This window comes from Pipistrellus hanaki, assembly GCF_964339955.1.
Source record: "Pipistrellus hanaki genome assembly, chromosome: 15".
In the NCBI taxonomy this organism is placed as follows: Eukaryota; Metazoa; Chordata; class Mammalia; order Chiroptera; family Vespertilionidae; genus Pipistrellus; species Pipistrellus hanaki.
In genome coordinates this window covers 29873651-29900790 of record NC_140517.1, presented here as the reverse complement: position 1 = coordinate 29900790, position 27140 = coordinate 29873651, and the positions used below count along the sequence as shown (strand labels likewise).

Here is a 27140-nt window from a genome sequence, read left to right as displayed (position 1 = left end):
TAGGGGTAAGCTGACATTGGACACCAGGCTCTGCACTTAGACCAGGCCGATGGTCTCAAGTTGTCGTAGGTAGAATCCAGCACTGACCAGAACCCCTGCAGCCCTTTCCCCATCTCCCCTGCTTCATCCCAGTCTAGCTTCATCCACTATATCTCTTATCTTGTTTTTTCAGTGTGACCTCCTCACTAATCCTCAGGCAGCCTGTCCCCAGCTCCTGCCACTTTCTTCCACTCCCAGTCATGAATGACCAGAGATTAAGAGACAAGGATTGCAGTGCTTTACTTTTTTCTGAACAGAATGGTCAATGTGGGGGCAGTGCCTGGCGAGCTGGACAGCCCTCAAGGCAGTCAGGGTTGGGAAGGTAGGAGGTTCCGGCCATCGGCTCTGGCTCCATCTGGGTCTTCCCTCTCAGGTTGGGCTTTTGTGACTTTGTAGGCTCTGTGAGGGGAGGGAGCAGGTGGGCATGGTAAGCTGGTGGCAGCTTCGTCATCAGCCCCCATTTCTGATGGACTCACCTGTTATGATTCCGGCAAAATCGGGGCAACTGCCTACACTTGCCACCTGTGGATGAAGAAAATGATCCAATCACAAGTTGGAACAATATTGATTTCTGTGTGTGTGTGTGTGTGTGTGCATGTGTGTGCGCGCGCACACTTTGGATGCTGGAGGACAAGGCCCATCAACCTTGCTCCTCAAGAAGCACCAAGGAGCTCTGAGCAAGTGATAAGAAGCAGATAGAAAAGCAGGGCCCAAGGGAGGATCTTCTACCACACATAGAGGAGCATTTTGGAAACTTGTGTGTTATTCATTCCACAAATGTTTACTGTGTACCGACTATGTGCCAGGCACTGACCTAGCCCTGGGAATGCGGCCAGGAACAAAATGACTAGAATACTTGCTCTAGTAGAGCTGGCTTTCTAGTGGGGGAGACAGGAATAAGATCAATAGCCTAGCCCTGACCAGCTGGCTCAGTTGATTGGAATGTCAACCAGTGCACCAAAAGATGGCAGGTTGGATCCCTGTTCAGGGCACATACATAGGTTGTGGGTTCGATCTCTAGTTGGGGCATGTATGGGAGGCAACCAATTGATATTTCTCTCTCACATCTATTCTCTCTCTCTCTCTCTCTCTCTCTCTCTCTCTCTCTCTAGTTGGGGCATGTATGGGAGGCAACCAATTGATATTTCTCTCTCACATCTATTCTCTCTCTCTCTCTCTCTCTCTCTCTCTCTCTCTCTCTCTTTTTCTCTCTCTCTCTCATCAATTAAAAAAAACAACCACCATATCCTCAGATGAGGATTAAAAAAACAACAACGCAAAACCAAGACAAGTGTGCAGGCGGTGATAAGTCAGAAGGTGATGCATGCTATAAAGAAAAAGCCAGGAAAGGAGGCAGAAGGCCTGAAGGCGGTGATAGGGGAGCCACTTGGACATCTGGAGGAAGGTATTCCACAGAGTGAAGAGTCATTGCAAAGGCCCTGGGATAGGAAGGAACAGGTGGGCTTAAGGAGCAGCAGGGAGGCCAGGAGGCTGGACCACAGTGAATGAGAGGGATTTTTAGAAGACAAAGGGAGCTCCTGGCCACCACCCTTACTTCCCAGGTTCCTGGCCTGTTCAGTCTCTTTCCACAGTTACTGCCACATGCTCAGCTCACTACTGCACCTGGGGCTCCTCCCGCTGCCTCTGGCTTTTTTAATCATCCTTCTCAGCCTCGGGGATCAGTTCTGATTTCACCTCTTTGGCTTTTTTAATCATCCTTCTCAGCCTCAGGAATCAGTTCTGATTTCACCTCTTTGGCTTTTTTAATCATCCTTCTCAGCCTCAGGAATCAGTTCTGATTTCACCTCTTGAGAGAGAGCAACTCTCCCTTTCCCTCTCAGTCACATCATATGGCTTTATTTTCCTCGTCGTTGTTACCTTTCTCTGTATTTACTCTGCTCATTAGTGCATTTACCTACCATGTGCCAGGCATTGACCTACTGCTTGTTTGTTGTCATCCCATTGTGAGTTCTGAGCTCCCCAGAGAAAGACCAGCATTATGGCACAGGTGGGTGCCCAAAATATTTGTCTCTGGAACAATTTATGGCCCCAGAACTAACATTCAGGCTCTGTCCTCACACAGACCTGGATCCAGTCCAACTCTCTGAGCCCCACTTTTCCCACAGGGGAGAGAATAGGCTAGGCACAAAGTCAGGATCAACAAACACATGTTGCTTGACCCCTGATTCAATGAGGTTCAGACACATGTTAACGTGCTAATCTCTTTTTATTACTGCCAGTGTTCTGCCTCCTACCTTAAGTAAAAACTATATGGCTATGCCCATTCTCCTGATGAGAAAGTTGGATAAGAGGGGTTATAAAACTGGTGTAGGTTACGTGGTTTAACCGAGAGCTTGCAAATTGGTGGCCTTAGTGTTTTATTTAATGTGCAGCATTTTAAAAGCTTTTTCAAAAGTAGTTATTCTGCTTGTTAGTCTCCTGCTCCCTTCCCCATGTGATGCTGGGCCCTGGGAGCCAGCTGGCTGGAAACGCCAAAGTCCCAGCCCCTCGCCCTCTACTTCAGCATTGGCAGAGAGGCACTGCAGGAGAGAGCAGGATCGGAGAGAGAGGTTTATGTATCTGGTCCCCTCCATCCTGCTCCCTCCTGGCTGGGTTACAATGATGCAGTGGCTACAAACCTCTCTGACAGTTCTCTCTCTTGACCCTTCATGCCAGTGTAATTACAGCTCCCTATTGCTATTAGTCTTGGGTACTGCACCATCTGGTTATCCTGCTACCACCACATGAACAAGCCAAGGCCAATGAGGGGAAGAACCAAGGTGCCAACAGAAACAAAGGTCCCTGCTGACCTGCAGCTGACCTCAGATACATGAATAAACACAGCAGCAACCAGAAGAACCACCCAGCTGGGCCCAGCCTACATTTCCAAATTGCAGAATTGAAAGCTAAGTATATGGCTGCCATTTTAAGTCACTGAAGTCTGTGGTGGTTTGTATGGCTATAAAACTAAGGGATATGCCTCATTTAAAATTGCCTTGCCCAGGGGCCTTCATGAACCTACCCCCAACCTGGGTTATAGTGCACCCCAAGGCCTCCTCCCTCCCAGTCTTGGTGCCCCTCCCACCAAATGCCCATTCTCACTGGTGAGGATCACAATGCCTGTGATGAACAGCACAGCTGCAACCAACAGCCCCCGTTTCCGGAGAGTGTACACATCTGCAGAGAGAAAAGTGGAGGAGTGTGGTAAGAAGGCCTTAACCCGTCCTCCCCCTTGAATCCTCCCTGGGTAACTTACCGTAGGAGAAGGGATCATCCTCACTTGAATCTGCAAGGGACAGACAGGAAGCAAGTTGAAGTTCAGCAAAACATTGTGAAGTGAACAGTGAATGACAGGGTCAGGGAGAGGGGACACCTGTGTCCCAGTGTTGGTGCACTTAGAGCAAAACCTAAATCTCTCAGGTGGCACACAATCTGACTCCCATCACCTCCCTAACTTTACCTCCTCAAACTTCCCTCATCATTTGCTCCATCCCTGCTCATGGCCTGCCAGATCACTGCAGGCCTCGGCACTGGCTGCCCCCTCTGCCCAGAGTGCTTCCCCGGATATCCTCATGGCTTCCCCTTCAACTCCTCAAGAGGCTTCAATGCCCTTTACAAAATGATCCCAGTCACGCTCTCAACTTAACCTTGTTTTATTTTCTTGGTAACAACTTTAAAACCACATGACATATAATTAATATGGCTATTATTTATGTCTCTCTCTCCTGCACTAGAATGCCTGTTCTATAAGGGCAAAGATTTTTGTTACTTTATTCACTGCTGTATCCTGGCACAGTGCCTGGCACATAGGTGAATATCTTTTGAATGAATGAATGAATGTGTTGCATGGGCATATCATTTCCATCTGCTCATTGGGGCTGGCTGGTCAGGAAGTGGAAGATAGAACAAGGGGAAGAATCATGGCGCCTCTAGAAACAGAGCTCCTTGCTGACCCCCCAGAATGATCTCAGATGCTTAAGTCCAGGTGAGAGCAGGAGAACCACCCAGCTGAGCCCAGATTAAACTTCCAAATTGCATACTCAAGTTTCTCAAAAACTAAAAAAAAATGGTTGTCATTTTGAGTCACTGAGTTTTGGGGTGGCTTTCATGCAACATTCATTTATGTATTCATTCATCATATATTGGGCCTCTCTCCCGTACCCTCCCTCTGCCAGCCTTGAAGTTGTGTATTCACCCACCACATTTACTGAGGCAGTATTCCAGGTGCTAGAACACACAGTGAGTAGGAAATAGCCTGTTTCCAATCTGGGGAGTTACTGACCAGAGGACTGGTGGGCAGGGTCTGCCGTGAAGTCTTTGTCTGGAGATTGCTTGGAGAGTGTGGTGCCTTTGGTGGGATCAGCTGAGAGCGCGGCCAAAGATGGTGGCAGGCAGGAGCGAGCATGGAGGGAAACAAGGGGCATCACTGCACGTGTCTTTGTGAGAAACCCCTTCCCACACCTACACATGTAGTGGGCAGGCACAGTGTCCCCACTCCGACCCCTGAAGCCAGTGAATAATGAATATGTTGAAATTCCCCCAACCTCCTGACCCCTCTCCTAGGACTTTGTGGATGGCCCCAGACCCAGGAAGTAAAGGATAACATCTGTCATAACCAGGCTGGGTGCCCCCAGGACCTGGAGGCACTTGTTATAAAACATTTTGAATATTGCCTCTGCTCCCAGGCCAAAAATACCAGAGGATCCTCCTCTTGACCTGCCCCTCTGGCATGACAAGGGTTCCAGTGAAATGGAACTGTCTGATGTCCCAGGATGACGTCAATAGGCAAAAAAGCTGTCTCATGGAGCCCTGAGCTCCCCAGGCCAATCCAAGCTCCTCACTCCCCAAACATGAACCATCAGCCAAGGATGCTGACATGTTTGGGAAAGCCTTGCCCAGAGGTAGGTGAGATTAATAGCAGGGACAGAAAATGTAAAGGACAGCCTGGGTGGCATGTGGTGCTGAGGCACCATGACCCTCCAGAGCCTGCTCAGAGTCTAGTTCTGCCACTTGTGCTGTGGCCCAGGGCTAGCAGAGTAACCTCTCTGAGCCTCGTTCCCTCCCTGTAAAAGGGGGTTACGATGTGGTTGTGAGCATTGAGTGAATACATGAAAGCTTAGCACAGGGTCCAGCACTGAGCAAAGTCCCGGCAAATGTTGGCTGTTACCATCTACTTGGCACGCACTCCTCCTGGCTTTTGAGAACAGCTTCCCCTTTCTTTGGGGGAGGAGGTGCTCAGGCTTCCCTAGTCTATCTTGTTCGCCATGGTAACCCAGGCCACAAGGGGGAGCACGTGACCCAGTCTTGCCTTTTCCTGGGATCTTGGAAATTCCAAGAAGAGGTTCTCAGTGGAAGCTAGGTGAAGCTTGGGCAGCTCTGAACTGGCAGATGACGGGAACCAAGGGGGAGACAAGCTCCCGTACAAGAGAAACAAAGATGGTGGCAGAGAGGCACTGGGGGCTTCTGTGCTCGGGATCTGGGCGGCCCTGAGGCTCAGCGGAATTTCAGTCACACATAACCAGGAGTAAGGGCTCAGAGCAAGTGAATGAGGCACATGGAGGTGACTTCTCAATTGGGAAGTGTGGGCGGAGTTGCTACACCCCACTTGGGGATGTTCCCTTCCCCAAGACCCTTCATTTCCATCAGTCATAAAATAGACAGATTCTGTCCGACTGCGGTAGTTTACTGCCATCACTGGAAAACTAACGCTTACAAAGTCTGTTATAGGGGACGGCAGGGCCTTCAAGGTGGGGCTCTTGCCCAGTGCCCAAAACGCACACTGTGGCTGTATCTCAGCAGAGGAGTGGCCCAAGAGAGGCTGCTCCTCAAATATGGAGCATCACACAGGCCACTTTCACCTGGTCTCAGCCCCTTCCCCATCTCTGGTCACATTGCTGCTCACTGGTATTGAGGGGAACCACCTCTTCCCTGACTCTTGGTCTACGCAATTCAGACAAGGCTGACCAGGTTCTTCAGCCCCAGGATGCAGGCACAAAACTTGGGCCTGACCCAGCCCCTTTCCCAGGTTCTCATTGGTCAGACATGGGCATGTGGCCCCAGTTGCACCAATGAAAGTCAATTCTAGACCTTGGGGTGCAGATGATGAGAAAGAGATGTGCTCTAGCTGCTGAATTTGGTCCCTAAACTTAGAACTATGGGACCATCTTTGCCACCAAGAGGGAGAAAGCCACTTGAGAATGAAGACAACAGAGAGAAGGAGCAAGTCGGTCATGATGACTTTAGCTCCTTGATCCAACCATGCCTGAAAGTGGTGCCTCTGGACTTCACAGCACATGCACAGCCAGCAAGCTTTGATTTTAGTTGGGTTTTCTGTAATTTACACCTGAAAAGCTCCTGCTCTAACAAGAAGACATACAGAAGAGAAACACCTTGGCCACATTTCCCGGCCCCAGACCTGTGAAAAAACCTGAACAAAAGAGGATCCTGAGTCTATTAGGCTTGGAAAATATCCCAAATTAGATGCCCGTCTTGGGAACACTTGCTGCAAACAAGGTTTTTGAGACTCTAAAATATCCTGCCAGAAGGAAACGTGATTAACTTTATCTCAGAGTTTTGCAAACACCTTTGACAGCAAATCCCACTGAGCCACACAGGCTGGGCAAATAAAATAAAAAATTTGGAAGATGTATTAAGAACTCCCCAAACGGGTGCTCTGAGAAATACCCTTGGGGAAAAGCTGACCTAGAAGATAATTAAACAAAACTTGCATGTTGCTGTTCTAGTGCGAGGCTCTACCTTCCGTGCTGCTCTCATCCGTCCCCGGGTCTGTGGTAAGAGGCACAGTCTCTCCCTTCAGTTGCTGCGTCTGGGTCATCTGGTTCAGTGTTCCTACTGAAGTCAGAAGAGCAGGGAGGAGAGGGCAAGAGACGAGTGAGTGAGCAGCATGGATCCATAGAACTGCAAGGGGCCCTCTTCCCACTGGCACAAATCAATGATACTCCTAAGCCAGTGGCACGGTGGGAGTGGGACAGGGGGGCTCGTGGACTGCTGGTGGCAGGCAAATCAGTGCAGCCACTTCCAAATGGCTTTGAAAACAAATGTTAGTGTTCATGTCCTTAGCCCCATTGTGTTGTGGGCAAACCTGGGCTCTAGAGCCAGGTTCCTGGACCCTGATCCCAGCCATGTCACCGACATGCAGTGACAATTTGGGCAAGTTACTATGAGCTTCCATGTCCCTATCTCTAAAGTGGGGATAAGAATCATTTCTACCTTAGAGGGTTTGTGTGAAGGTTGAACAAGTGAACAAGTATAAAATATTTAAACCCAAACAGTCACATAAGTACTGTATTTGATCAAAGGGAAAGGGACAAGATTGCTCATTGTGACACTGTGTGTAGCAGAAAAACCTGAAGTGACCAAGGTGCTCATCAAGATGTGCAGAGAGGCCTGGCCTGTGTGGCTCAGTTGGTTGGGTGTCATCCCATGTACCAAAAGGTCACCGGTTCAATTCCCAGTCAGGCCACAAATCCCGGTTGCTGGGGCCTGATTCCCAGTTGTGGGCATGCAGGAGACAGCCAATTGATGTTATGCTCTCACATCAATGTTTCTCTCTCTCCCTCTCCCTTCCTCTCTCTCTAAAAATCAGTAAAAATACATATTTTAAAAAGATGTGCATCAATTCATTAACTGTACACAGGAGAACACAGCAGTGAAAAGAACAAGATCAGTGTCTATATGGGAATGTGGGAAGAACTTCCAAACATTATTTCATGGGGGGGAAAAGGCCAGTTGCAGAAAAACAATCATACAACATCCTTAAGCCCATACAAATATACCTCCCAGTCAGCATATTTTCTCCAGTTTACACTCACGTGATACAATCTCATTGGGGATCTATTCCCAACCTAATGCTAACAGTGGGGGCCTCCCCAAGATGGGAGAGACAGCAAGGATGGGGAATGAGCAAAGGGATTTCGTCTTGCCTACCACATTGTTATTACTTCCAAGAAGAATGTATTTGCATACATCTGTATCATTAAACATTAATGGAAAATATTGGGGACCACTTTTTGAATTATGTTAGACTCCAAGGAAAAGTTCAAAAATGATTTGAAATATTTTAAAAATGGAAAAAGATAAAGAGATTAAAGGAAGAAGCGAATGGGGTTGGCACATAGGGAGTTTCTGGGGTGTTTGCAAAACTATTCATTGACTTAGTGGTGGTTACATAGGGGTTCAATTCAGAATAATTTGCTAAATTGTACATTTATGTTTTTTGTACTTTTCTACATGCATGTTATTTTTCAAGAGTCCAAAAGATTATTTTTAAAGAAGTGAATGAGTTGGCTGGCTGTCCAACCATAAATCAAACTGGGGGGCTGAGAGTTGGGAGGGCTGAAATGGGTAACCAAAGACCCAGAGTGTCAGGGGAAGTGGGGAAACAATGTTGATCCCAGGCCTACCTCCCCCCATATCACTGCCCCACTCACCACCGGCCTGCAGGGTTGAAGTCTGAGGGGTGGACTGGAGTTCTGGGTGAACTGCATCTGAAGTCCAGAAACAGGGAGAGAAGAGAAAAGAGGTGAGAAGGTCCATGAATGGAGGTACAGGAGTATTTCCATAGCAACTCAATTTTGATGTCATGGAAATGACTTAATTAATCCAGCCATTTCCTTGTTGCCTAAATGCAATGGCAGTATCTTCCCTGTCTCAGGCCCTGCCCTCCCACCGATTCCCATTCCCCTTCACAGCATCCAACCACCTCTGGTAAGAGCCCTGGGACTTCCTTTGGGGAACCATCCTTCCCCAGCTCTCAGCCTATTTAATTCAGGGGGGTGGGGATTGGGGAGGCTGGCACCAGCCCGGTTGGAGGTTGAATATGAGGCCCAGGTCTGGCTAATCTGTGTCTGTGGCCACAATGATCAGCTCACGTGTGGGCATGTGACATGGGCTTGATCAATGACACTCAGTTCTGGGACATTTGCTAGATTGAGGAAGGGAAAATTCTCTTCCCTCTGGATTCTTAGCAGGTAGGATGGAAGTCCCAGGTATCTAAATGCCATTTTGGCACTATAATAGATGATCTGCCTGAGAATGAAGCCAACACAGAGAAAACAGAACCAAGAGATGAAGACAGGCTCCTGATAGCATCATTTGAGAACCTAGATCAAGCCATACCTGAAGGTCTATCCTGGATTTTCCAGTTACACAAATTCAAAAATACCTGTTTGGTCCAGCTTGAGAATTGTATTGCCATTGTTACTTACAATGACAGGATCTTGCCAGATCTGTCCCTCTTTCCTCACCTGGGGTTTGAGTCAGGGCATGAATGTTCACAGTGGTTGAGTCTGCTAGAGGAATGGATGTGGCCTCCTCCAATTCCTGTCCTGAGAAATCAAGGATGAGAAGACAGGCTCTGGTCCTCCTCTCACCAACACCCCCACTTGCCCTCCCTTCTGAAGCCTTTGGGAGTGTGATTCAGGAGGTCCTTCAGTAGACAGCTCTTTGATTGATCAGCTTTGGTGGTATCAATGCATGATCTTAGAAGTGTTTTAAGAAATTCTAATGCCCAACACCCTTCCCCCATCTTTGTGGGATGGGAGATTTGGGTGAACCCAGGCACTCGAGTCAGCCAGGGCCTCATCTCTCCCTTGCTGTGTCACCCACTCTGAGCCTCAACTGCAAGGTGGGGATGACTGAGTCTACATCTCAGGCCTTAGAGAGTGTGAAATGAGATGAGGGTAGAGTCTCCCCCACTGCTTAGCATGCTGTCAGTGCCTCGCCCTGGCCCTACTGTCACTACTCTAACCTCTCCTTGTCCCACTCTTGCCCCTGTTCACCCAACCCAGCCACCTGGCCTACCTGCTGTTCCTCAGACTCTCTCATTCCCCCAGGTACCTGCTTGGCTCACTCCCTCATCTCCGGCAAGTGTCTGCCCAAATGTCACCTCCTAGTAAGGTCTTCCCTGAACACCTTATTCAAACAACCCTCATTCCTGCGCTCTATTTTTCTCCCTAACAGGAATCACCTTCCAGCATTCTGTGTAATTTACCAATGGGTTTCTGTCTTTCCCAAATAGAATGTGAGCCCCTGTTTTGTACCCTGCTGTTTCCACAGTGCATGCAATAAGATCTGGCACATAGTAGCTGCTCAGTGAATACTTGTTGCATGACTGAAGAAAGGCACAGGAACCATTGTGTCCAAGAGAGCTGTGGCAGTCAGTGAGTGTGTTCTGGTTCTGGGACAGCAGCGTGACTGGGCCCAGCGCCTCCACTCACAAGCCTCTAGCCCAGGCACTTCCCTTTGCTGCGTCTATTTCTTCACTGTGAAATGGGCAGGGCAACATGTATAAGATAATACGATAAAGCTGAAGGCCCGCTCCCACACACTGCCATGCAGAACGCACCTGCCAATGCCACCATAGCTGCTGCCTTCAGAAGCCTTCGCAGGCAAAGGGGAGACATCTCCAGCTCCTGGACTGGCCCTGGCTCACCCCCTTTGCCTAACTGTGTATCACCGGGCATCCAGCAAGCTGCTCTGCTGGGAGCCCAGGGCTCCTGGCTGCTGAGTAGAAAACTGACACCCACCTCCTCGCCAAATCAAACTCAGTTCTTCTGGGAAGTGAAATGGAGGCTGCTCAGCAGGACAGGCTCTGGCCAGACTTGGAGGCGGCCACCCAGGTCTGAGGTGTCCAAAAGGAATGCAATCTTGGCCCCTTCATGGGGACCCCCACTCCTGGTGCCAGCTCGGTAGGGAGTGAGGACCCAGGACAAGGCATCCAAACCCGCTAGCTGCCCACCCAGCAGGGCCCTCGGGGTAGGCTGGGGGCTCCGGAGCAGTGTGGAGACAAGGGCTGGGCCTTACCTCTGGCCGGGAGAACCAGGCCCACAATGGTGAGGAGGTACAGGCGACCGGAGGGCGACATCTGTAGGGTGCGCAGGAGCTGGGGTCAGCCATGATGGCCGTGAGGCAGGCCCAGGGCGGCCCCAGGGATCCCTACAGCCCCTTCCCCACCCTGAGCAGGTACTTCTGGTTTCAAGGACCCCCTACCAGGGCTAACAGGAAAGTCTCAGAAGTGGGGGCCCTAGCAGCCACCCCCTTCTTCCTTCCGTAGGTCCCCAAAGAAAACAAGGCACATCAGAGAAAACTGGGCTTCAGGTAGCAGCCACTGTACACAGACACCACTGAGGCAGAGAAGCACCGGCCCCCAGGGACTGACCCTGCTGGGCACCCAGAAGGGCCTGGGCACAGGGGTAGATCCTGGGGCCCCTTCCCTCCCTCTGGGGCTGTCTCCCAGCCCAGGAGTCAGTCAGGAAGGGAAAGAGGAAGAGTGAGTAATGTGCTCCTGACCTCAGAGGAAAAAGTGAGTGGTGTCAGGACCTCCCTGCAGGGACGACAGAACAAGATGCTGGGCAGATCTGGGAGGGATGGTCCGAGAGGGAGAGAAAAGCTGAGGCAGGAGGAAGAGGGGCGGAGCAGCCCAGGACCCCTGTAAGGCAGAGCAGGCCGGGGAGCTAAGCGTGGATGGTGGCAGAGAGGATCCGCTAAGACCAGTCTTTACTCACCTGGGCCCGGGCCCTGGGCAGAGGGGAGAGGGTGGCGGAGGGTCGGAGGAGAGACTTACGTCTGAGCGGGATCGGAGCCGGCAGCCTCGTGGAGAGAGGGCAGCGGTGCTGCTGCAGGCGGAGGGTGTGGCCAGGAGAGAGCCTGCGGGCGGCGGGCGGCGGGCGGGGACCCAGACGGGCTCAGTCATTTCCTCTTGGGTTTCCTGGCTTCAGAGCCTGGGGTGGGAGCTGGAGGGGGAGACACTACGGGTGACGGGGAGGGGGAGAGGGGCGAGAAGCCAGACGGGGACTGCCACCCACCAGGCCTGGGCCTAGGAGGTCTGGTTGGCTGGGGCTCCTTTGGGGACGGGGCGGGCGAGAAGGGAGGCACCTATTAGTGTCTCTAGAGGAGGAGGCGGACAGGGCACAGCCCAGGGGGGGCTGAGGGAGGGGAAGGGAATCCTAGCAAGAGGAGGAGGCCGCTGGGGAAGAGGAAGAAGGAGGGACCGCTTGGGGACTTGGGCGAGGGCTCCCCCGGTTCAGCTTTGCTCCTCCCCCATTTGGTCCCCACAGATGAGAGCACACAGACAGAACAGGGGGAAACCAAATGCACATTTATTCAGCTCAGGACACAGACACCGAGGGCGCAGGAGGACGGATCTCTGGGGAGGAGACGAGGAGGGGAGGGGGGAGGGGGGGGCAGTACCGGGAGCTCTGCGGGGCAGGGGGCGGGCTCTCGGGCTCCAGGGCCTGGAGGCCCGAGCCCCCGTAGGTGGGATGCAGATGGGCTCTGTGGGGGGTCGTCATTGCCAAGGCCTGGGGAGGGGCAGCGGGGTGCAGCGGCTCCAGCCTCGGGGTGGGTGGGGCGGCTCATTCCGGGGAGCGCTCCCAGCAGCGCACAGCTGGGGTCCCCACCACCTCCACCCGGTCCGCAGGCTCCCACATCAGGCAGGGACAGCAGCGGAGGGGAGGCTGGCTTTACACACCGCCACCTCCTGGGGCTGGAGGGAGGGAGACACAGTTTAGGTCAGTAGCCAGAGCACCCCCCCCCCCCCCTCCAGAGCCAGTGAGCGCATCCCCACCGTGGAATGCAGACCCCCAAGAACTGACACGTCTGAGACGGCGCTCCCGGATGTGTGGTCCATGCAGGGCGCCCGTGTGTCTCTGTCCTGCCCTATAGGACCGTCACCGAGGGGCTACACCTGTGCCTGTAAGGGGACTCCCTGGCCCCCCTTGGGCTTCTCTGGGGCTCCCCCCTGTCAGAAAGGGAGCCTCCACCTCCCACTTATGCTCCCACCCTCGCCCTTCCCCACACCTGGCCTCCGGAACATTGGGGCACAACAGGACTCTCCTGTTCCCACCCCCATGGGCCTGTCACTCACCTGGAGTGGGTCAGAGCCCTGCACAGACCCTCAGAACGGCCCAGGCATCGGGGCCTCCCTGCCCCCCCAGGGTGTCCCCTTCATGCTTTTAAGTCTCATTAAAGAAAGTCCCATGAAACACTTGAAATCTGCCACCAAATCCCCCCCAAATATTGAGTACCCCACAGCCCACTTTTTAGTTACAAGAACTTTATAAGAGGTAGAGAGATTCCCATCTAATTCTTCTAAATATCCCTGGAGAGGACGCAGGTCCAATAAAAACAGGTCAAGATATTTTTACATAATTAAAATTAACACTCCCAAGGAGGCAGTCTGTCTCTACATGCTCACCCCCTCCACGGCCTACATCTCTCTCCAGCTCCCTTTACACCTTCCACCCACCTCACCCACTCTCCCCCTGCAGTACCCTTCCTACTCCCCTCTGCACCCATCCCTCCATCCCTCCATCCCCCCCTCTCCCCTCTCCTGTACCCCCACGCCCTCAATCCCCTCTGCTGTTTATCCCTTTCCATTGTTTCACCTCCTACTACTTACATCAGTTTTTAAAAATCTGCATTCCATACCTCTCTCCTTTTGTCATTTTGATACTATTATTCAAAAGCCCTTCCTTCCTTCACCCCTTCCTACCCTCAGTTCTTTCTCTTCTCTCCTTCGTTTCATTCTAGACTTCCAAATTGAACAATTAAGTCTGGAAAACATCTGTCTTTCTGCTTCTCTAGTGCTCAGCTCTGTCTTCATTCCGATTGCGGAAGTCCATTTCCCCTGTGGGGACCCTCTCCTCCCAGGCTTCTGGCTTTCTGCTCTGGGAAATCAGTTCATCCTTGCTTTCATAAGCTTGTGCACTTGTGTCTGGGAGGCATAGTGAACTCTAGGACATTTGACATCCCGCTGACTAGCCGCAGTTAAACGTTTTGATCTGCAGGATCTCAGCTCCTACTGAATCTCTCATGTCCATCTATTGCGTTGGTGGCCCCATTCTTAGGGACACACAGTACACGTCCCCTTTTAATGACTCCCTTTTCTGCTCCCACGCGTCCTCCTCCCAGACCACGCACTTTCTCACCCTCACCTGAGGAGGGAAGCTCCGACTTACAGGACTTGCATGTTGGGCTGTGGAAGCAAAGATGAGAAAGAAAAGCATAAGGACTTGAGATCTATGATCACTTAGTAAGTTATGTAACGTCTAATTTTTTTTAAAAAAAGAGGCTCAATGGCCACAGGTTTATGTGGAACATAGGCTAGCCCTGGGCCCTTCTGTTCCCACCCGTCTCCCCACTCTCCCCTCTGCTGCCAGACCTCTCAGACCTGGAGTCCGCCTTCCTGCACTTCACCTTCTTGCCTGTTAGGAGAGAGACAGACAGAAGAAGACAGGACATGAGGGTCTGGTTGAGAGCCAGCAGGGGAATGCTGTGCCTGGGCCTGACCGGAGGTGGCCCTCTTTGGGTTTTGGATTCCAGGAGAGAGGACACACTTACTGATGATGATGAGGATGCCCAGCAGGAACAATATGGTGGCCAGAGTCATGCCCACAGTCTGCACTGTGTCGTAGTCTGGGGAAGACAATGGGGGACATCAAAGTGAGGTAGCACCTCAGCACCCCCTCCTCCCCAGCCGGTCTTCATATTGCCCAGCCAGCTTCCCAAAATTCAGGGATGCTGCAGGCTGTGCTGGAGGCTCCCCAGTGGGAGTGTGAAGATGACATAGCTCCCCTTGTCCTCTCTCTCCCTGACCCCATCCTCTGGACCTCCTCCTACTGCCTGCTCCCTGGTCCTGTCCACCATTGTCACCTTCTGCACTACTGCAGCAAGCAACCTTCTCTACGGTCTCCCTCCCCCAGCCAGAGGGTAGCACCTGAGCCAGGTCAGGGTCCTCCTCCCATTTTTATTGCACTCCAAATAAAAGCCAGTCCTCATCACAGTCCACTGGGCCCTGTGAGATCTGCTCTCTGTTCCTTCTCAGACTTCACCCCACTCCACTTCCCCTCAACCCCTACCCCTGGGCACACCAGTCTCCCTGCTATTCCTGGAGCATGTCAGGCATGGTCCTACCTCAGGGTCATGCACTTGCTCTTCCCCTACCTGAAAGATCTTCCCCCAAATACCCCTCCCCTACCAACTTCTGGGCTTTATTCAAATGTCAGTAAGACCTTCTCTGGCTGTCCTATTTAGAACTTCCCATCATCTTCTCAACACTGTAATCTAATTCTCTCCTTTATTTTCCTACATAAGAATTATTCTTATCTAATTATACTGCAGTAGATATTTTTTTAAATATTAATTTTTAGGATACCCACACTGTATCAGCAGTGGTCCAGGCCTCTGCCCTCAGAAAGTTGACTTTATTATTGTGCTAAAGCACTAAACAAAACAAAACCAAAAATTGAGTCATGTGACCACGTGTAGCTGTAGTGTGGTTCCTCTTGCCTGGGATTCAGGAGGGCCTCTCCTAGCAGAGCAGTCAGTATTGGCTGAGGCCTGAGGTAGGAAAAGGAGCCTCACCAGCTGTGTGAAGAGCTAGAGGAGGACTACTTCTGTCAGAGGAAGAGCAAGTGTACAGACCCTGAAGTGGGCAAGCACTTGGCTTGAAGCAAGAACAGTGTGAGCGAGCGAAGGCAGAAGCAGGAGGGCTGTTTGGAGAGAGAACAGGGACCAGGTCTGCTGGACCTGCAGGTAGCTTCTTTGAGCTTCCATGTTGTGGGAATGATTTGATGGCATCATCCAAGTAAATCTTTCCCACAGTTCTCTTAGATGGGAACTATTATTTTCCCTTATTTACAGAAAGATTCAGAAAGGCAACACAGCTAGTCAGTGGATAAGCCAGGATTCAAATCCAGGCAAATCCCAGACTTGTTTGCTACTCTGGTGACCCCAATGCACCAGCCCAGAGTCCTGGTGAAGCCTGAAGGAGCCCAGAGAAGGTACCCCAATTTGATTTTGCCTTCCATGAGCCCAGCCATTGTGAGCTGCACCCACATGGTCCCATGGTTAATAGCCCAGCACATATCAGCCACAACTGAAGTCACTTCAGCAGTGACCCAGGGGCATCAGCAGCCACCTTCATCCATCCCCAGGTGCTCTTATCACAGAATCTGCCACTCACCATAGTGAAATGGGTCAGGTTCCTGAGGAACTGTAGGAAGGAAGGCAGAGAAAGAGAGAGAGGGAAAAAAATATTTCAACACTAGGTTTCTTAACATATGTGAGGATCCAGAGGGGGCCACTGGCCTAATGGTTTCTGTGTAGAAATCAGATAAAGAGAGACCCCTTGTGCTGGGTGATAGAGATTCAAGGTTTGAAGAGTAAGCACAGGATGGATTCCAGCTCCCACTTAATCCATTGGTTGATAACCTTCCCTTGCACAGTCCTGGCCCTAGGCCCTTGTGGAGGTCTTTTGCAAATGGATTCATTTCCTGAAATATAGATAATCCCTCGTGTATACGGGGCTGGGGGCGAAGAGACTCCAACCTCACCGCTGGGCTGCTGTGTGTGTCACCTTCCCCTGAGCACTCCCTGAGACCTCTCAGTCACCGAGCTCCGAAAGGCAGCCACTGTAGCTACTGCTCTCATCCACTTGCTTCTGCCACCAAGTCCAGCACAGGGAGCTGTCCTATAATACACTCTATATTCTGCTATATATAATGTGTTTATGTTACTTATTTCTAAGGCATTACCGATTTTAAGATTCATAATTGATTTTGTAGCAGCTTTTCCGGGGGTGGGGGTTATGCATGAATATGAATGTAACTGTACAACATGAAACATACCCATCTTTTCGAAAACTCACCCTGATTTCATAAATGTTAATGTATGGGTAAAATATCTATGTGTGTGGATTTTCTTTTCTCCTTGTCCCAAACTATATTCTCCTTCAGGAGAACTCAGAACATCCTTTCCATTCAGGAACCCCTCTGATGGCTCCTGAATTCCTCCAACAGCTCTCTGTACAGTCTGCTGTGTCTAGGGCAGAATTCTAGGGCACCGCTGGGGGAGGGGTGCCAGCAATGCCAGGTGTTGTCATTAGGGTTCCTCCCCTCCTAGGCTCAGGGAGAGATGGCTGCCTTGATGTGGGGGGGAGGAGTCATGTGACTAATCCTGGTCAATGAACTGTGAGCGGAGATGTCATCCTCACTTCCAGGCTGGAGCACTTAAGAGCCCAGATAAGATCTCCCTGTTGACTTTGACCTGGTGACATGAATGTTCAGGATGGTAACCACTCAGTTCATTGGTGAATGAGGTCCCCAGCTGACCTGTGATTGATGAGTAGTATAAGTGAGAAACAAACCTTGGTTGTCAGAAGCCACTGAGACTTTTGGTACCATTTGTTACCTTGAATGCTCTAGCCTAAACTGACTAATACAGGTGGCACTCAGGCAAGACCCTGAAGAGCACTGATTCACACCATGTGCAAGTTCACCCTTCTCCATTCTCTGTCAGTCTTCCAAGAGGGAAGGGGGTCTTGGGTAGAGCAATGGGATTATCCTGCTTTTTGTTGCCTATGTTTCTATACACCATCCCTACCCAAACCAGCAGGAACCCGCTGGGTGAGTGCCCATCCTAGAATCCTCTCTGGTTCTTCCCTGGCTGCTCCGTGCTCCAAGTTCTTCTGGTTCCTGCTACCCCAGCAGTCTGGGTCCTCAGGGCTAGGCTGGGCTAAGGGTGGAGCCAGGAGGCAGGAAAAGGAATGTGCACCACTCCTGGCCAGTTGCCAGAGACAAGAGGAAGGAGGTGGTTGCTATGGTAACTGGGGCATCTGATGAAGAGAGGTAGTGGGCTCAGGCACCTCAGGCAGGTGGGGTTCCATGGGGGCTTAGGGGTTGGGTTTCTAACTCTGGAGCCAATCTTGACTCCCTCTGCTCCCTTTGTACCTCCCTTTGTTGCCCCTCCCCAAGGCTGGCTTCTGGCCAAGTTGAGGGTCCTTCTCAGGAATAAGGGACCCAGGCCCAGTGAGTCTCCTGCATCCCCTGATTGTCCCCCAACTCTCCCTCCTGCTCTGTGACAGGCTGGGGAGAACTTCGCCTTTCTCTCCCTTCCCTTCCCCTCCCAACAATCCAGTATTTAGTTTCCCTAAGCAGTTTGCAAGACACAACATTACTTTTCCTCCTGGGGTTCCCCAAAACCTGTGGTCCCCTCTGATGGTGTGACTGGGGAAAAGTGGGGAGGGGTTGGCTGAGGCGTCTGTCCTCCCACCTTGGCCCGCCCACTATCATCGATCCTGCTAACCACCTCCATGAAGAGAAGCCCTGGGCTCCCGCCAGGCCTGCCGGCTCAGCCCAGCCCCCTCTCCCCAGGGTGGTTTCCAGCCTCTGCAGGCCCCCCCCCCCCTCCACCCCCGCCCTGCTTCCAATTCTGCAGATACGGCTCGGTGCAGCAGCCCCTGCCTGCCGGGAAAGGGGGCAGGGAGGGAAAGACTGGAGCGCAGTGGGGTTTCCTCAGCACCGCTAGCCTTATCCCCTGGCCCCGCTCTCGGCGCTGGGAACCCTTCCTCTGCCCCCAGCCCTCAATTAAACCGTTCTTCCCTTGCTCCTCTGGAGAAACGGGCTCAGGAAAGGAAAGGAGGCGCTTAGGAGAGTGTTTAAGCGGGTGCATATAACTGGGTTAATGGGTGTGAAATGCACATCGCTGTGGTTGGATGGAGGTGGGGAGGAGCAACTATGTGCACCCAAGTGCACCCCCCAGTCCAGACCAGATCCCTGAACGAGGGCTGGAAAGGAGGGACCTGTCACCCATTCCCGCCCTGGGGGGCTGCTGCAGCAGATCAGGCCCCACCCTGTGCTGCCCTTCCTCCTCATTCCGCTCTGGCCTTTGGGTCTCTCTCTCACCTCCTGGGTCTTTCTCTATGCGTCCCTCTCTACAGTTGCCTCATCCCCTCTCTCTCTCCCCGTCTCTGATCTCTCTTTCTCTGCATTTCTCTGTTTCTCTCTGCCTCTCCCCTTCACTCTCCTGGAATCGCTCTGAGTCTCATATCTGTCTTTCCGGGTCTCTGACTCTGGGTCTCCTGTCTCCCGATCCTTTTCTATCTCTTTCAGGCTCAGTCAGTCTCTATAATCCTTTCTATCTCGCTCCATCTCTCACTTCCTCCATCCCCCATCTACTCCTTTTCCTCCCTTTCCCCCTGAGCCTGCCTGGCAGGCTTTCCCACCACAGAAGCTAGCGCTGGGGAAAAGGGGGATACAACCCCTCCCCCTACCCATTTCCGGAACCCTGAAAAGGGCGAGAACCTCTGTGGCTGCTGACCCATCAGCTCCCACCCTCAAAGCCCATCTCTTCGCAGTCCACTACCATGCTGTACTGTGCAGGATCAGCCACCCGGTTGCCATAGCTACCGGTCAGAGCATCCTTTCTCTCCGCTCTCCCACCAGGGGTCTCGCACAGGAGGGACGCCGCCGGGGGACGGTGCCCAAGAGGCCCAGGGGGCGCCAAGGGGTGCAGTGCAGGGGCCTCCGCCCAGGGGAGGGACGGACACCCCTTCCCCTCTCCCCTCCCTTTCCAGTGCTGGTATCTCCTCAGATCCTCTCTCCGAAGCCCTAAGACCTCGGAGCCCCCCCCCTGCACCCTTTCCCCAGGCGACGCTCACCCTTGGTGGGGGCCTGGGTTGGGGTCGCCATGCCGGGCTGGAGCAGGGGGAGGCTGGATGCTGAAACGGTGAAGGCACGGCTGCGGCAGCTGGAAGACCGATGGACTGCTGTCTGGGGGAGATGGGGGAGCCCTGCTGTGGGGGGGGCCGCAGCCAATGGGGGCCCGGAGAGCCCGCCTCCGTCCAGGCCGCCCCCGCCCCCGCCCCCGCCCACCGCAGAGGTCCCCGCCCCTTCCCCGAGGGCGGGGGCGCCCCCTGCCGGGCCCGGGGGTGCCTGCCGAGGCTGCCGCGCGGGAGGAACTGACATCGACAAACGCGGTCGGGAGAGAAAAACACGTTTTATTGTCAGTGGGGGCGGCGGGGCGGAGGGGGGTCCGGCTGGGAAGTGGAGCGGTCCGGGCGGCGGCGGGCGGGGGCGGGGGCGGCGGGCGCCAGGGGCATCCTATGGGGTGAAAGGGGCGTCAGGAGAGCCCGCCGCCCCGGCCCTTCGCCCCCTCCGCCCCGCCCGGCCGGCTTGGACGGCGCGGCAGGACCTGGCTGCGTCCCGGGGTGCCAGTGCTTCTACCGCCTGCGGCTGGACAGACCTGAGGGACACGGAGTTCGGTGTTAGGGCACCCCGGCTCCGGGGAGTGGGAGCGGCAGAGCAGTCCCCCGCCCTCCGGTTTGAGACCAGGCCCCATCCTCCACCCGCCCCGAGAGGGCCGCCCGCAACCCCAACACCCGGAGGCTTCCGACTCACGGCGGATGGAGCTGCGGAAAGTTCCCTCCTCTTCGTCAGGCTCCCCAGTCCTGGGAATGGAGGGCGGGGGAATTGGGAAAGGGAAGAGGGAGGCGGCCACGCCGAGGCAGCCTCCTTCACGGACCCGGGCGCCCCGCGGCCGAGGTTCCGCCAGAATTCGGGGGCGCCAGGAGCGTTCCTCCGGGCGCCGAGAGCACCTCCCGGGAAGGCCTGGGAGTCGGGGGGGCGGGGGGGAATAGGGCCAGAGGGGCAGCGGGCCTCGAGGTGGCCTCTTCTGGGGGATCATTTACCGCCCGGGCCTCGGCGTTCGCCTCTGTGAAATGGGTTCACAGCGGCGCCGGCCTCCGCGGGCACCGGCCTCCGGCAGTGGGACCCGCCGGTAACTCTGGCTGTTATTTATAATGACATCTGCAATTGTTCCCGCAGGGAGAAGGTACTTGTACTTTCTCGTTTTTATTTAACGACGAATCAAAGAGCTAGCAACGGGACCGGGGAAACTGGGCCACCGGTGGTGACCTCACCCTCCGGGCGCTCCCGCCGCGCATGACTGTGTTTGTGGGGCCCTGGCGCCTGCAGCCGCCGCCCCGGCCGGGAGCGCAGCCGGACAGGAGGGCGGTTAGTTCACTGCGGGGTCCGGGACCCGGCTCGGGCGTGGCACCGGCAGGTGCTGGTGCAGACTTGCTGACGGGCCTCGGCGCCGCCCTGAGCCCCGCAGAGCGGGAGTGAGAGCGCCGGGGGGCCTTACCTCTGCTGCTGGTTGAATTTGCAGCGGCACTTTCTGCCTGTGGGAGGGAGGGGAGACAGGGCTGAGAGCCCATCTGGGCGGCACCCAGGGGCGCTCCGGCTCCAGTTGGCGCTGCCAGGGTGGACCGGAGGCGGGCCAAGGGCGGGAGTGCTGGGGGCGGGGTCGAGGATGGCATGGGGGCGGGGCCAAATGGGGCAGTGCCTGGGCGGGGCAGAATGGGGCGGGCAGAAGGTGGCGATAGGGCGGGGCTGAGGGCGGAATGGGGCGGGGCCGGGAGGGGCCCGGGTGTAAAGCCGGAGAACCCGGCTGGAGGCAGTGGGGCACTCACTGAGGATGATGAGGATTCCCAGAATGAAGAGGACCCCGGCGATTACGAGGCCTCCGATCCTCAGGGATTGATAGTCTATGGGCAGCAGGGAGGAGGGTGAGGGCAGGGAGGGGAGGAAGAAGGATAGGAGAAGGGCAAAATGGGGAGGAGGGAGCAAGGAGGAAGGAGGAGGAGGAGGAGAGGAGAAAGAAGATCAGTCAGAAAGGAGCAGGTATGGGAGGACAGAGGAGATGGATCAGGGAGAGGAGCGCGAAGGAAGAGGAGGTGGGCAGTGCAGGGAGGACGGTGAGAGGATGAGAGGGACAGGGAGAGGAGAAAGGGCAGGAAGCAGCAGGGGATGGGCCGCAGATTCTGAGAGGTAAAAGGAGAAAGAGAACCAGAGAACCAGAGAGGGATCAAATAGAGAGACAGAGGCAGAGAGAGAGAGAGAGAGAGAGAGAGAGAGAGAGAGAGAGAGAGAGGGAGGGAGGGAGATTGAGGACAAGACAGGCAAACCCAGCCCCCTACCCCAATTCCCAAAGACAGATGCTCCGTCCTCCCTCACCGTAGGTGAACGGGTCATGTTCCTGTGGACCTTCTGGAAAGAGAAAGAGAAATCAGGGGTTGGGTGCTTCCTGGCTCCTTGGACAAGGGGGGCATAAAAAGGCCCTTCGGGGGCTCTGCCTTCCCGGGCTGAGAGCTGGGGGACAGTTGGGCCCTGAGCAAACTCCTTGCCCTCTCCGGGTCTTAGCTGCCTTCTCTGCACCGCCCCGGAGGGGTCTGCAGGGAGCCCCTGACTGCTCCAGCTCCCCATCTCATTACAGGTTGTCTCTGATTCCGTCACTCTGGGGAGCCAGCCGCCATCCCACCCTTAGCCTGGCCTGGGCGTCCTCCGTCCGCCCCACTCCTAGCCTGTTACTGGACTCCATGTGGGGCCCCACTGTCCCAGTGCCCCCACTGACTCAGGTTAGGGTGAGTCTCCGGCTTGGTTCTCTAGCAGGGTTTCCCAACTCCTGCCACCCTGGGTCTGAGGTGGGTAGTGGGCTGCCTCCCAGACTCACCTGCTCTAGCCATGGCAAGGAGACCCACACAGAGAACCAAGATGTGGTCGAGAGATGCCATTGTCCTGGGGAACACCAAGAGTTAGGCAGTGTGCACCCTCGTTCCCCCACCACTGGGGCCTGAACCCAAGGGGTTAAGTCGGAGAAGGACTTAATTCCCAAAGCATTTGGCATGCACCCTGAGTAACAGGGCCACCCCCTGCTTCACAGGACACAGTGTCACCAAATCAACCCACAAAATGGGGTCACGTGGCCACAAGGACGGGGGTGAGGCACACACTGCCCACGGGGATCTCCTGCAGGCCGGGCCTCCCCACCGCAGGCCGCAGCTTCCCACCCTCTCCAGAGAGCGGGAGGCCTCACCCCACCCAGATGGACAGACAGACACACTGCAAGGGACGAACATGCCCAAGGGCCCAGCTGCCCACCAGGGCCTTGCTGTGTCCGAAATATCCCAGCTCTGCTGCGCTGGCCCTGACAGCCGCTCTCTGCCTGACCCTGGGTATAAATATCTCCCACTTCACGCTGGAGGAATTTGCCTCGTACAGGCCACCATGGCAACAGCCTTCCTTCCCCTCCTTGGGGTCAGGCACAATCCTGCTGGGGAAAGGCCACCCCTTCTCCTCTTCTGGGAACAATGAGAAAAATATTCCCTCCACCCGCCTCTGGGTGACATCTTTCACAAGCGGACAACACCAGGCAAGTGACATGAGGGAAAAGACAGATGCCAGGGGCAGGGGCACACACACACACACACACACACACACACACACACACACAGTGGGGCTGAAATGGATCCACACCAGTCCGGTACCCTACACTTCTAGTTGGAGACACGGTCAGGCACAGATTACTGCTCATCTAGGCCTCCAGTGCACCCAAACAGTGACACAACCCACATAAATGTCCACGGCCCACCCCAGGCAGGGGCAACAGCAAGGAAGGGAGAAGTTGCACCCATACTCCCACCCCTGGGACAAGCGAACGTCCCAAACAAACATACTGCGTTTCTCTTAGGTCTGGCCTGCCTGTGAAGCCAGGGACTGGCCACTCCTGCTCCCAAAATAGGCTGCCCAGCTAGGCGAGGGGTGAGGCCGGGAGGGGAGGGGTAGGGGACACTCACCCCAATCAGGCTGTCCCCTGCTGGACGCAGGCCCCCAAGTCTGGCTGTGACCGGGCAAGCACTTTGGACCCCCTGGCCCAGAGCTGGATGCACCGCCCCCAGCGATCTCCCCTCCCAGCCCCACCCCAGCCAAACCCTCCCCAACCAGCAGCTGTAACTGGAGCTGGTGCTGGAGGGGGGCCAGGGGGCGGCCCCCAGCCCAGACCGCCCTGGCCCGTTAGGTTAACTCTCTCCGCTCAGATGGAGGAACAGTAGACAGCCACGTTGCGGAAAGCTGGAGAAAAGAGGTCCTGGCAGAGAGGACTGGATTGCAGACACGCACACGCACATGCCTCAGGCCGATCTCAGACAGCTTCTGAGCTGGGCTGAGGGGTGTCGATAATTTTCTGTGCTGTTTCCTGGGAATTGGGCTTAGGTGCCGCCTACAGCCACCTAGCCTGAGTGTTGAGGAGCCCACTGAGCCCTGGTTCCAGTATTTTTCGGAGCCCCGGTCAGCAAGCAGCACAGGACTGTTTGCGGGACATTTCAGTGTGTGTATGTGTTGTTTGCTGCTGACTGTTTAGTCCCTCAGGTATGTGCCTGTGCGCACACACACAGAGAAACCCACAGACCCAGATAAACAGGCAAAAAAGCACACACACACATGTTGTATGTACATACAGAGACAGACACACACAGAATAACACACTCATAGAGAAACCCAAAGACACACACACACAGCCAGCACCTCTTACACCAGTCACAAAACACCAAGGCAAACACATTTGCTTACCCAAACAACACACACCTATCCATTCAGATGTACACCTGTACATAGGCACAATCAAAGACACGGCCACACACTATCCCCATTACAAATGGTCACAAAGATACACACTCCTAAGAAGACATTCTGACACACCAATGCACAGGTGCCACACAGAAATACACTCAAAGACAGGCACACAGCCAGCACACTTATACCCTCTCAGAGATGTGACGTCCACAAAGTTGTATACACATGCACACAGACACACACGTCTACATTGGCACACAGAGAAGAAAAAACACTGTCAAGGACACAGCCAGACAAGCACCCACTCTTATACATAACACACACACACACACACACACACACACACACACGCACAGCTGGCCACACTATCACAGACACAATAGGCCTACGTGCTTTTGTTTACACATTGACATCGTCAAATATGAGTTGATGTATTTAACCCTGAACTTCCCCTTCCCCGAGCTCATGTGTCCTCTAGGATATCCTGGAGGACACTACAGCTGGCATCCTCATGGGCAGGCCAAATTCACAAGGTACTGGTGACAAATCTGGGGCCAGGTGTAGACTCTGCCATTCCTGGTTGTGTGAACTTGAGCAGTCCATATCACCGCCCTGTTCCTCAGCTTCCCATCCTATAAAACGGAGAAATAACTGAGGTCATACTGCAACCCCAACCAAGCTCAGAAGTCTCTGGCCCGCCATTGTCTTCTTCTTAACCCCATTTTAGAGATGAGCAAACCTAGGCTGAGCAAAGCGGAGCTAATTCTCTGGGGGTCCCCCTGGTGGTTAAGGACAGAAACTGCCTCCCTTTCAGTCAAAGGTCAGAAGCAGGCCCAGACTCGGGCTCTGCAGGACACAATCAGGGGAAAGTGTGCATGCTCACACTCAGCACAGGTATAGCCCTGACACACACATATATGTGTGCACACAGCCTCAGAGGACCTGCAGAGCTTCGAAAGGCTCCTTCGTCCCCATCTTTCTGGGCCTTTAGCCTCTGTTCCTCCTGGGCCTGCACCCCCAGGTCACTAGCAGCTCCTGGTTAATGATAACCCTGATGTTTATGCAGCACTGGGGAGGGGTGACAGGGAGCAAGGAGTGAGCCAGAAGAGGGGCACCTGGCCAGCTCTAGCCAGTCCTTGGCTTCCTCCCCTCATAGGGCCAACTGCTCCATATTAGAGTTGGTCAGCCACTTTTTAGCTGTGTGTTGTTGGGCACATGACTTAACCTCTCTGTGGCTCAGTTTCTCCTTCTGTAAAATAGAGATAACAATAGCACTCACCTTATAGGGAGGTTGGAATGATTATCAGAAATGGTCCGTGTAAAACATTTAGGACAAAGCCTGGCACACAGCAAGTGACCATCATCATCGTCCTTGCGGGGCTGGGCATGGGGTGCATGCCCCTCTGTACCCTGGCTCTAAGTCCTTTATCTTTTTACAGGCCCTGAAAGGAGCTTTAATATCCCTCCTTTAGAGCTGAGGTAACCAAGACCTAAGGGCCTTGCTCAAATCACACAGCTGTTTGGGTGCAGGTATGTACTTGGGTCCAAGGCCCACCCCAAGCCCACCAACCACTAGGCAATGTCACCCTGCACAATGGCATCGCCTCTATTGTTTCACTCAGCGTTCTTTTTCATTTTTAATATATTTTTATTGATTTCAGAGAGGAAGGAAGAGGGAGAGAGACAGAAATACCAATGATGAGTTTGATCCTCTGCCCCCTGCACACACCCTACTGGGGATGGAGCCCACAACCCAGGCATGTGCCCTTGACCAGAACTGAACCCGCGACCCTTCAGTCCAAAGGCCGATGCTCTGTGGACTGAAGGGTCCACTGAGCCAAACCGGCTAGGGCAATGGTTGGCAAGCTCATTAGTCAACAGAGCCAAACATCAACAGTACAACAATTGAAATTTCTTTTGAGAGCCAAATTTTTTAAACTTAAACCTCTTCTAATGCCACTTCTTCAAAATAGACTTGCCCAGGCTGTGATATTTTGTGGAAGAGCCACATTCAAGGGTCCAAAGAGCCACATTTGGCTTGAGAGCTGCAGTTCACTGACCACGGGGCTAGGGCATCTCACTCAATGTTCTACACACCTGGGAAGTAGGTGCATGATTGTCCCATTTGAGAAGTGGGGAAACTGAGGATCGGGGAGGCTGAGTGATTTATTTGCCTAAATCCACACAGAACTGGGCCTGGAACCCAGATATATGCGATCCTGCCTGAGCGTTTAGCCGCTGTTCCCAGAGTTTTCCGGATGTGTGCAGCAGGAGGAGAGTTTTCTGGATGTGTGCAGCAGCTGTGTGTTTACTCAGTGGCAGGGAGTGGCTAGGTTTAGATCTGTCCTTTGCCATGAAACATCATTTAAACTCCTCGTGCCTCAGTTTCCCTATCTGTAAAATAGGAATTAGTAATATTACCCAGTTGTGAGGACTGAGTAATTCTATGTATAAACAGGCACACAGCCGAAACCGGTTTGGCTCAGTGGATAGAGCATCGGCCTGCGGACTGAAAGGTCCGAGGTTCGATTCTGGTCAAGGGCATATACCTTGGTTGCAGGCACATCCCCAGTAGGGGGTGTACAGGAGGCAGCTAATCAATGATTCTCTCTCATCGATGTTTCTAACTCTCTATCCCTCTCTCTTTCTCTCTGTAAAAAAATCAATTTATATATATATATATATATATATATATATATATATATATATATATATATGCAGGCACACAACACAGTAAGTGCTCAGTAAGCATTATCACTATTATTTTGGATTTGATAATAAATGCCATTTATTTATGTTTCTTATTTAATGGACAGAATCTATCAAATTGCATAAAAGCTTAGCCCAAATAAAAATGACCACTATCAGTGAGCTCAGATCTCCAAAGAAAGA

At 53.5% G+C, this 27140-nt stretch overlaps 3 protein-coding genes across 11 annotated transcripts; all 3 read right to left on the bottom strand.

Annotated features, from left to right (window-relative positions):
• Positions 1-254: 254 nt before the first annotated feature.
• Positions 255-11945, bottom strand: FXYD5 (FXYD domain containing ion transport regulator 5). 5 transcript variants are annotated; one of them, XM_084905086.1, is made up of 10 exons: positions 11624-11945; positions 10864-10924; positions 9306-9386; positions 8490-8546; positions 6796-6891; positions 4322-4402; positions 3296-3325; positions 3142-3216; positions 516-561; positions 255-438 (listed from the first exon to the last, which is right to left on the bottom strand). In XM_084905086.1, the coding sequence occupies exons 1-10, from the start codon at positions 11750-11752 to the stop codon at positions 348-350; spliced, it is 747 nt and encodes a 248-aa protein (XP_084761212.1). In that variant the 5' UTR covers positions 11753-11945; the 3' UTR covers positions 255-347. The 5 variants fall into 5 exon arrangements, with proteins under 5 accessions (XP_084761212.1, XP_084761213.1, XP_084761216.1 ...); XM_084905087.1 differs by having other exon boundaries at positions 11565-11713; XM_084905090.1 differs by having other exon boundaries at positions 10864-10942; positions 11565-11707.
• Positions 11946-12136: 191 nt separating this feature from the next.
• Positions 12137-19817, bottom strand: FXYD7 (FXYD domain containing ion transport regulator 7). 4 transcript variants are annotated; one of them, XM_084905106.1, is made up of 6 exons: positions 19713-19817; positions 19499-19610; positions 14401-14475; positions 14222-14264; positions 13995-14035; positions 12137-12544 (listed from the first exon to the last, which is right to left on the bottom strand). In XM_084905106.1, the coding sequence occupies exons 1-6, from the start codon at positions 19803-19805 to the stop codon at positions 12522-12524; spliced, it is 387 nt and encodes a 128-aa protein (XP_084761232.1). In that variant the 5' UTR covers positions 19806-19817; the 3' UTR covers positions 12137-12521. The 4 variants fall into 4 exon arrangements, with proteins under 4 accessions (XP_084761232.1, XP_084761233.1, XP_084761231.1 ...); XM_084905107.1 differs by lacking the exon at positions 19713-19817 and adding an exon at positions 16025-16054 and having other exon boundaries at positions 19499-19701; XM_084905105.1 differs by lacking the exon at positions 19713-19817 and adding an exon at positions 16025-16054 and having other exon boundaries at positions 14231-14264.
• On the bottom strand, positions 19818-24002 carry FXYD1 (FXYD domain containing ion transport regulator 1). Of its 2 annotated transcripts, none has more exons than XM_084905109.1 (8): positions 23474-24002; positions 22351-22415; positions 21855-21887; positions 21311-21385; positions 20983-21019; positions 20238-20287; positions 20032-20082; positions 19818-19940 (listed from the first exon to the last, which is right to left on the bottom strand). In XM_084905109.1, exons 2-7 carry the CDS (start codon positions 22409-22411, stop codon positions 20060-20062), a joined length of 279 nt encoding a protein of 92 aa, XP_084761235.1. In that variant the 5' UTR covers positions 22412-22415; positions 23474-24002; the 3' UTR covers positions 19818-19940; positions 20032-20059. The 2 variants fall into 2 exon arrangements, with proteins under 2 accessions (XP_084761235.1, XP_084761236.1); XM_084905110.1 differs by having other exon boundaries at positions 23354-23510.
• Positions 24003-27140: the final 3138 nt, after the last annotated feature.

What these genes read in the sequence shown, in the direction of transcription:
- FXYD7 (XM_084905106.1), bottom strand. Translation starts at nt 19,805, where the DNA reads ATGTCAGTTCCTCCCGCGCGGCAGCCTCGGCAGGCACCCCCGGGCCCG. An exon ending in GGGCATCCTCATCATCATCA is followed by an intron (nt 14,265 to 14,400) that starts GTAAGTGTGTCC and finishes CTCTCCTAACAG; the next exon opens with GCAAGAAGGTGAAGTGCAGG. An exon ending in GTCGGAGCTTCCCTCCTCAG is followed by an intron (nt 12,545 to 13,994) that starts GTGAGGGTGAGA and finishes CCCTCCCTCCAG; the next exon opens with CCCCAGGAGGTGGCGGTGTG.
- FXYD1 (XM_084905109.1), bottom strand. Translation starts at nt 22,411, where the DNA reads ATGGCATCTCTCGACCACATCTTGGTTCTCTGTGTGGGTCTCCTTGCC. An exon ending in GGGAATCCTCATCATCCTCA is followed by an intron (nt 21,020 to 21,310) that starts GTGAGTGCCCCA and finishes TCCCTCCCACAG; the next exon opens with GCAGAAAGTGCCGCTGCAAA. An exon ending in AAATTCAACCAGCAGCAGAG is followed by an intron (nt 20,288 to 20,982) that starts GTAAGGCCCCCC and finishes CTCCATTCCCAG; the next exon opens with GACTGGGGAGCCTGACGAAG.
- FXYD5 (XM_084905086.1), bottom strand. Translation starts at nt 11,752, where the DNA reads ATGACTGAGCCCGTCTGGGTCCCCGCCCGCCGCCCGCCGCCCGCAGGC. An exon ending in GGATGAGAGCAGCACGGAAG is followed by an intron (nt 4,403 to 6,795) that starts GTAGAGCCTCGC and finishes CCGCGCTCTCAG; the next exon opens with CTGATCCCACCAAAGGCACC. An exon ending in GGATGATCCCTTCTCCTACG is followed by an intron (nt 3,217 to 3,295) that starts GTAAGTTACCCA and finishes TTCTCTCTGCAG; the next exon opens with ATGTGTACACTCTCCGGAAA.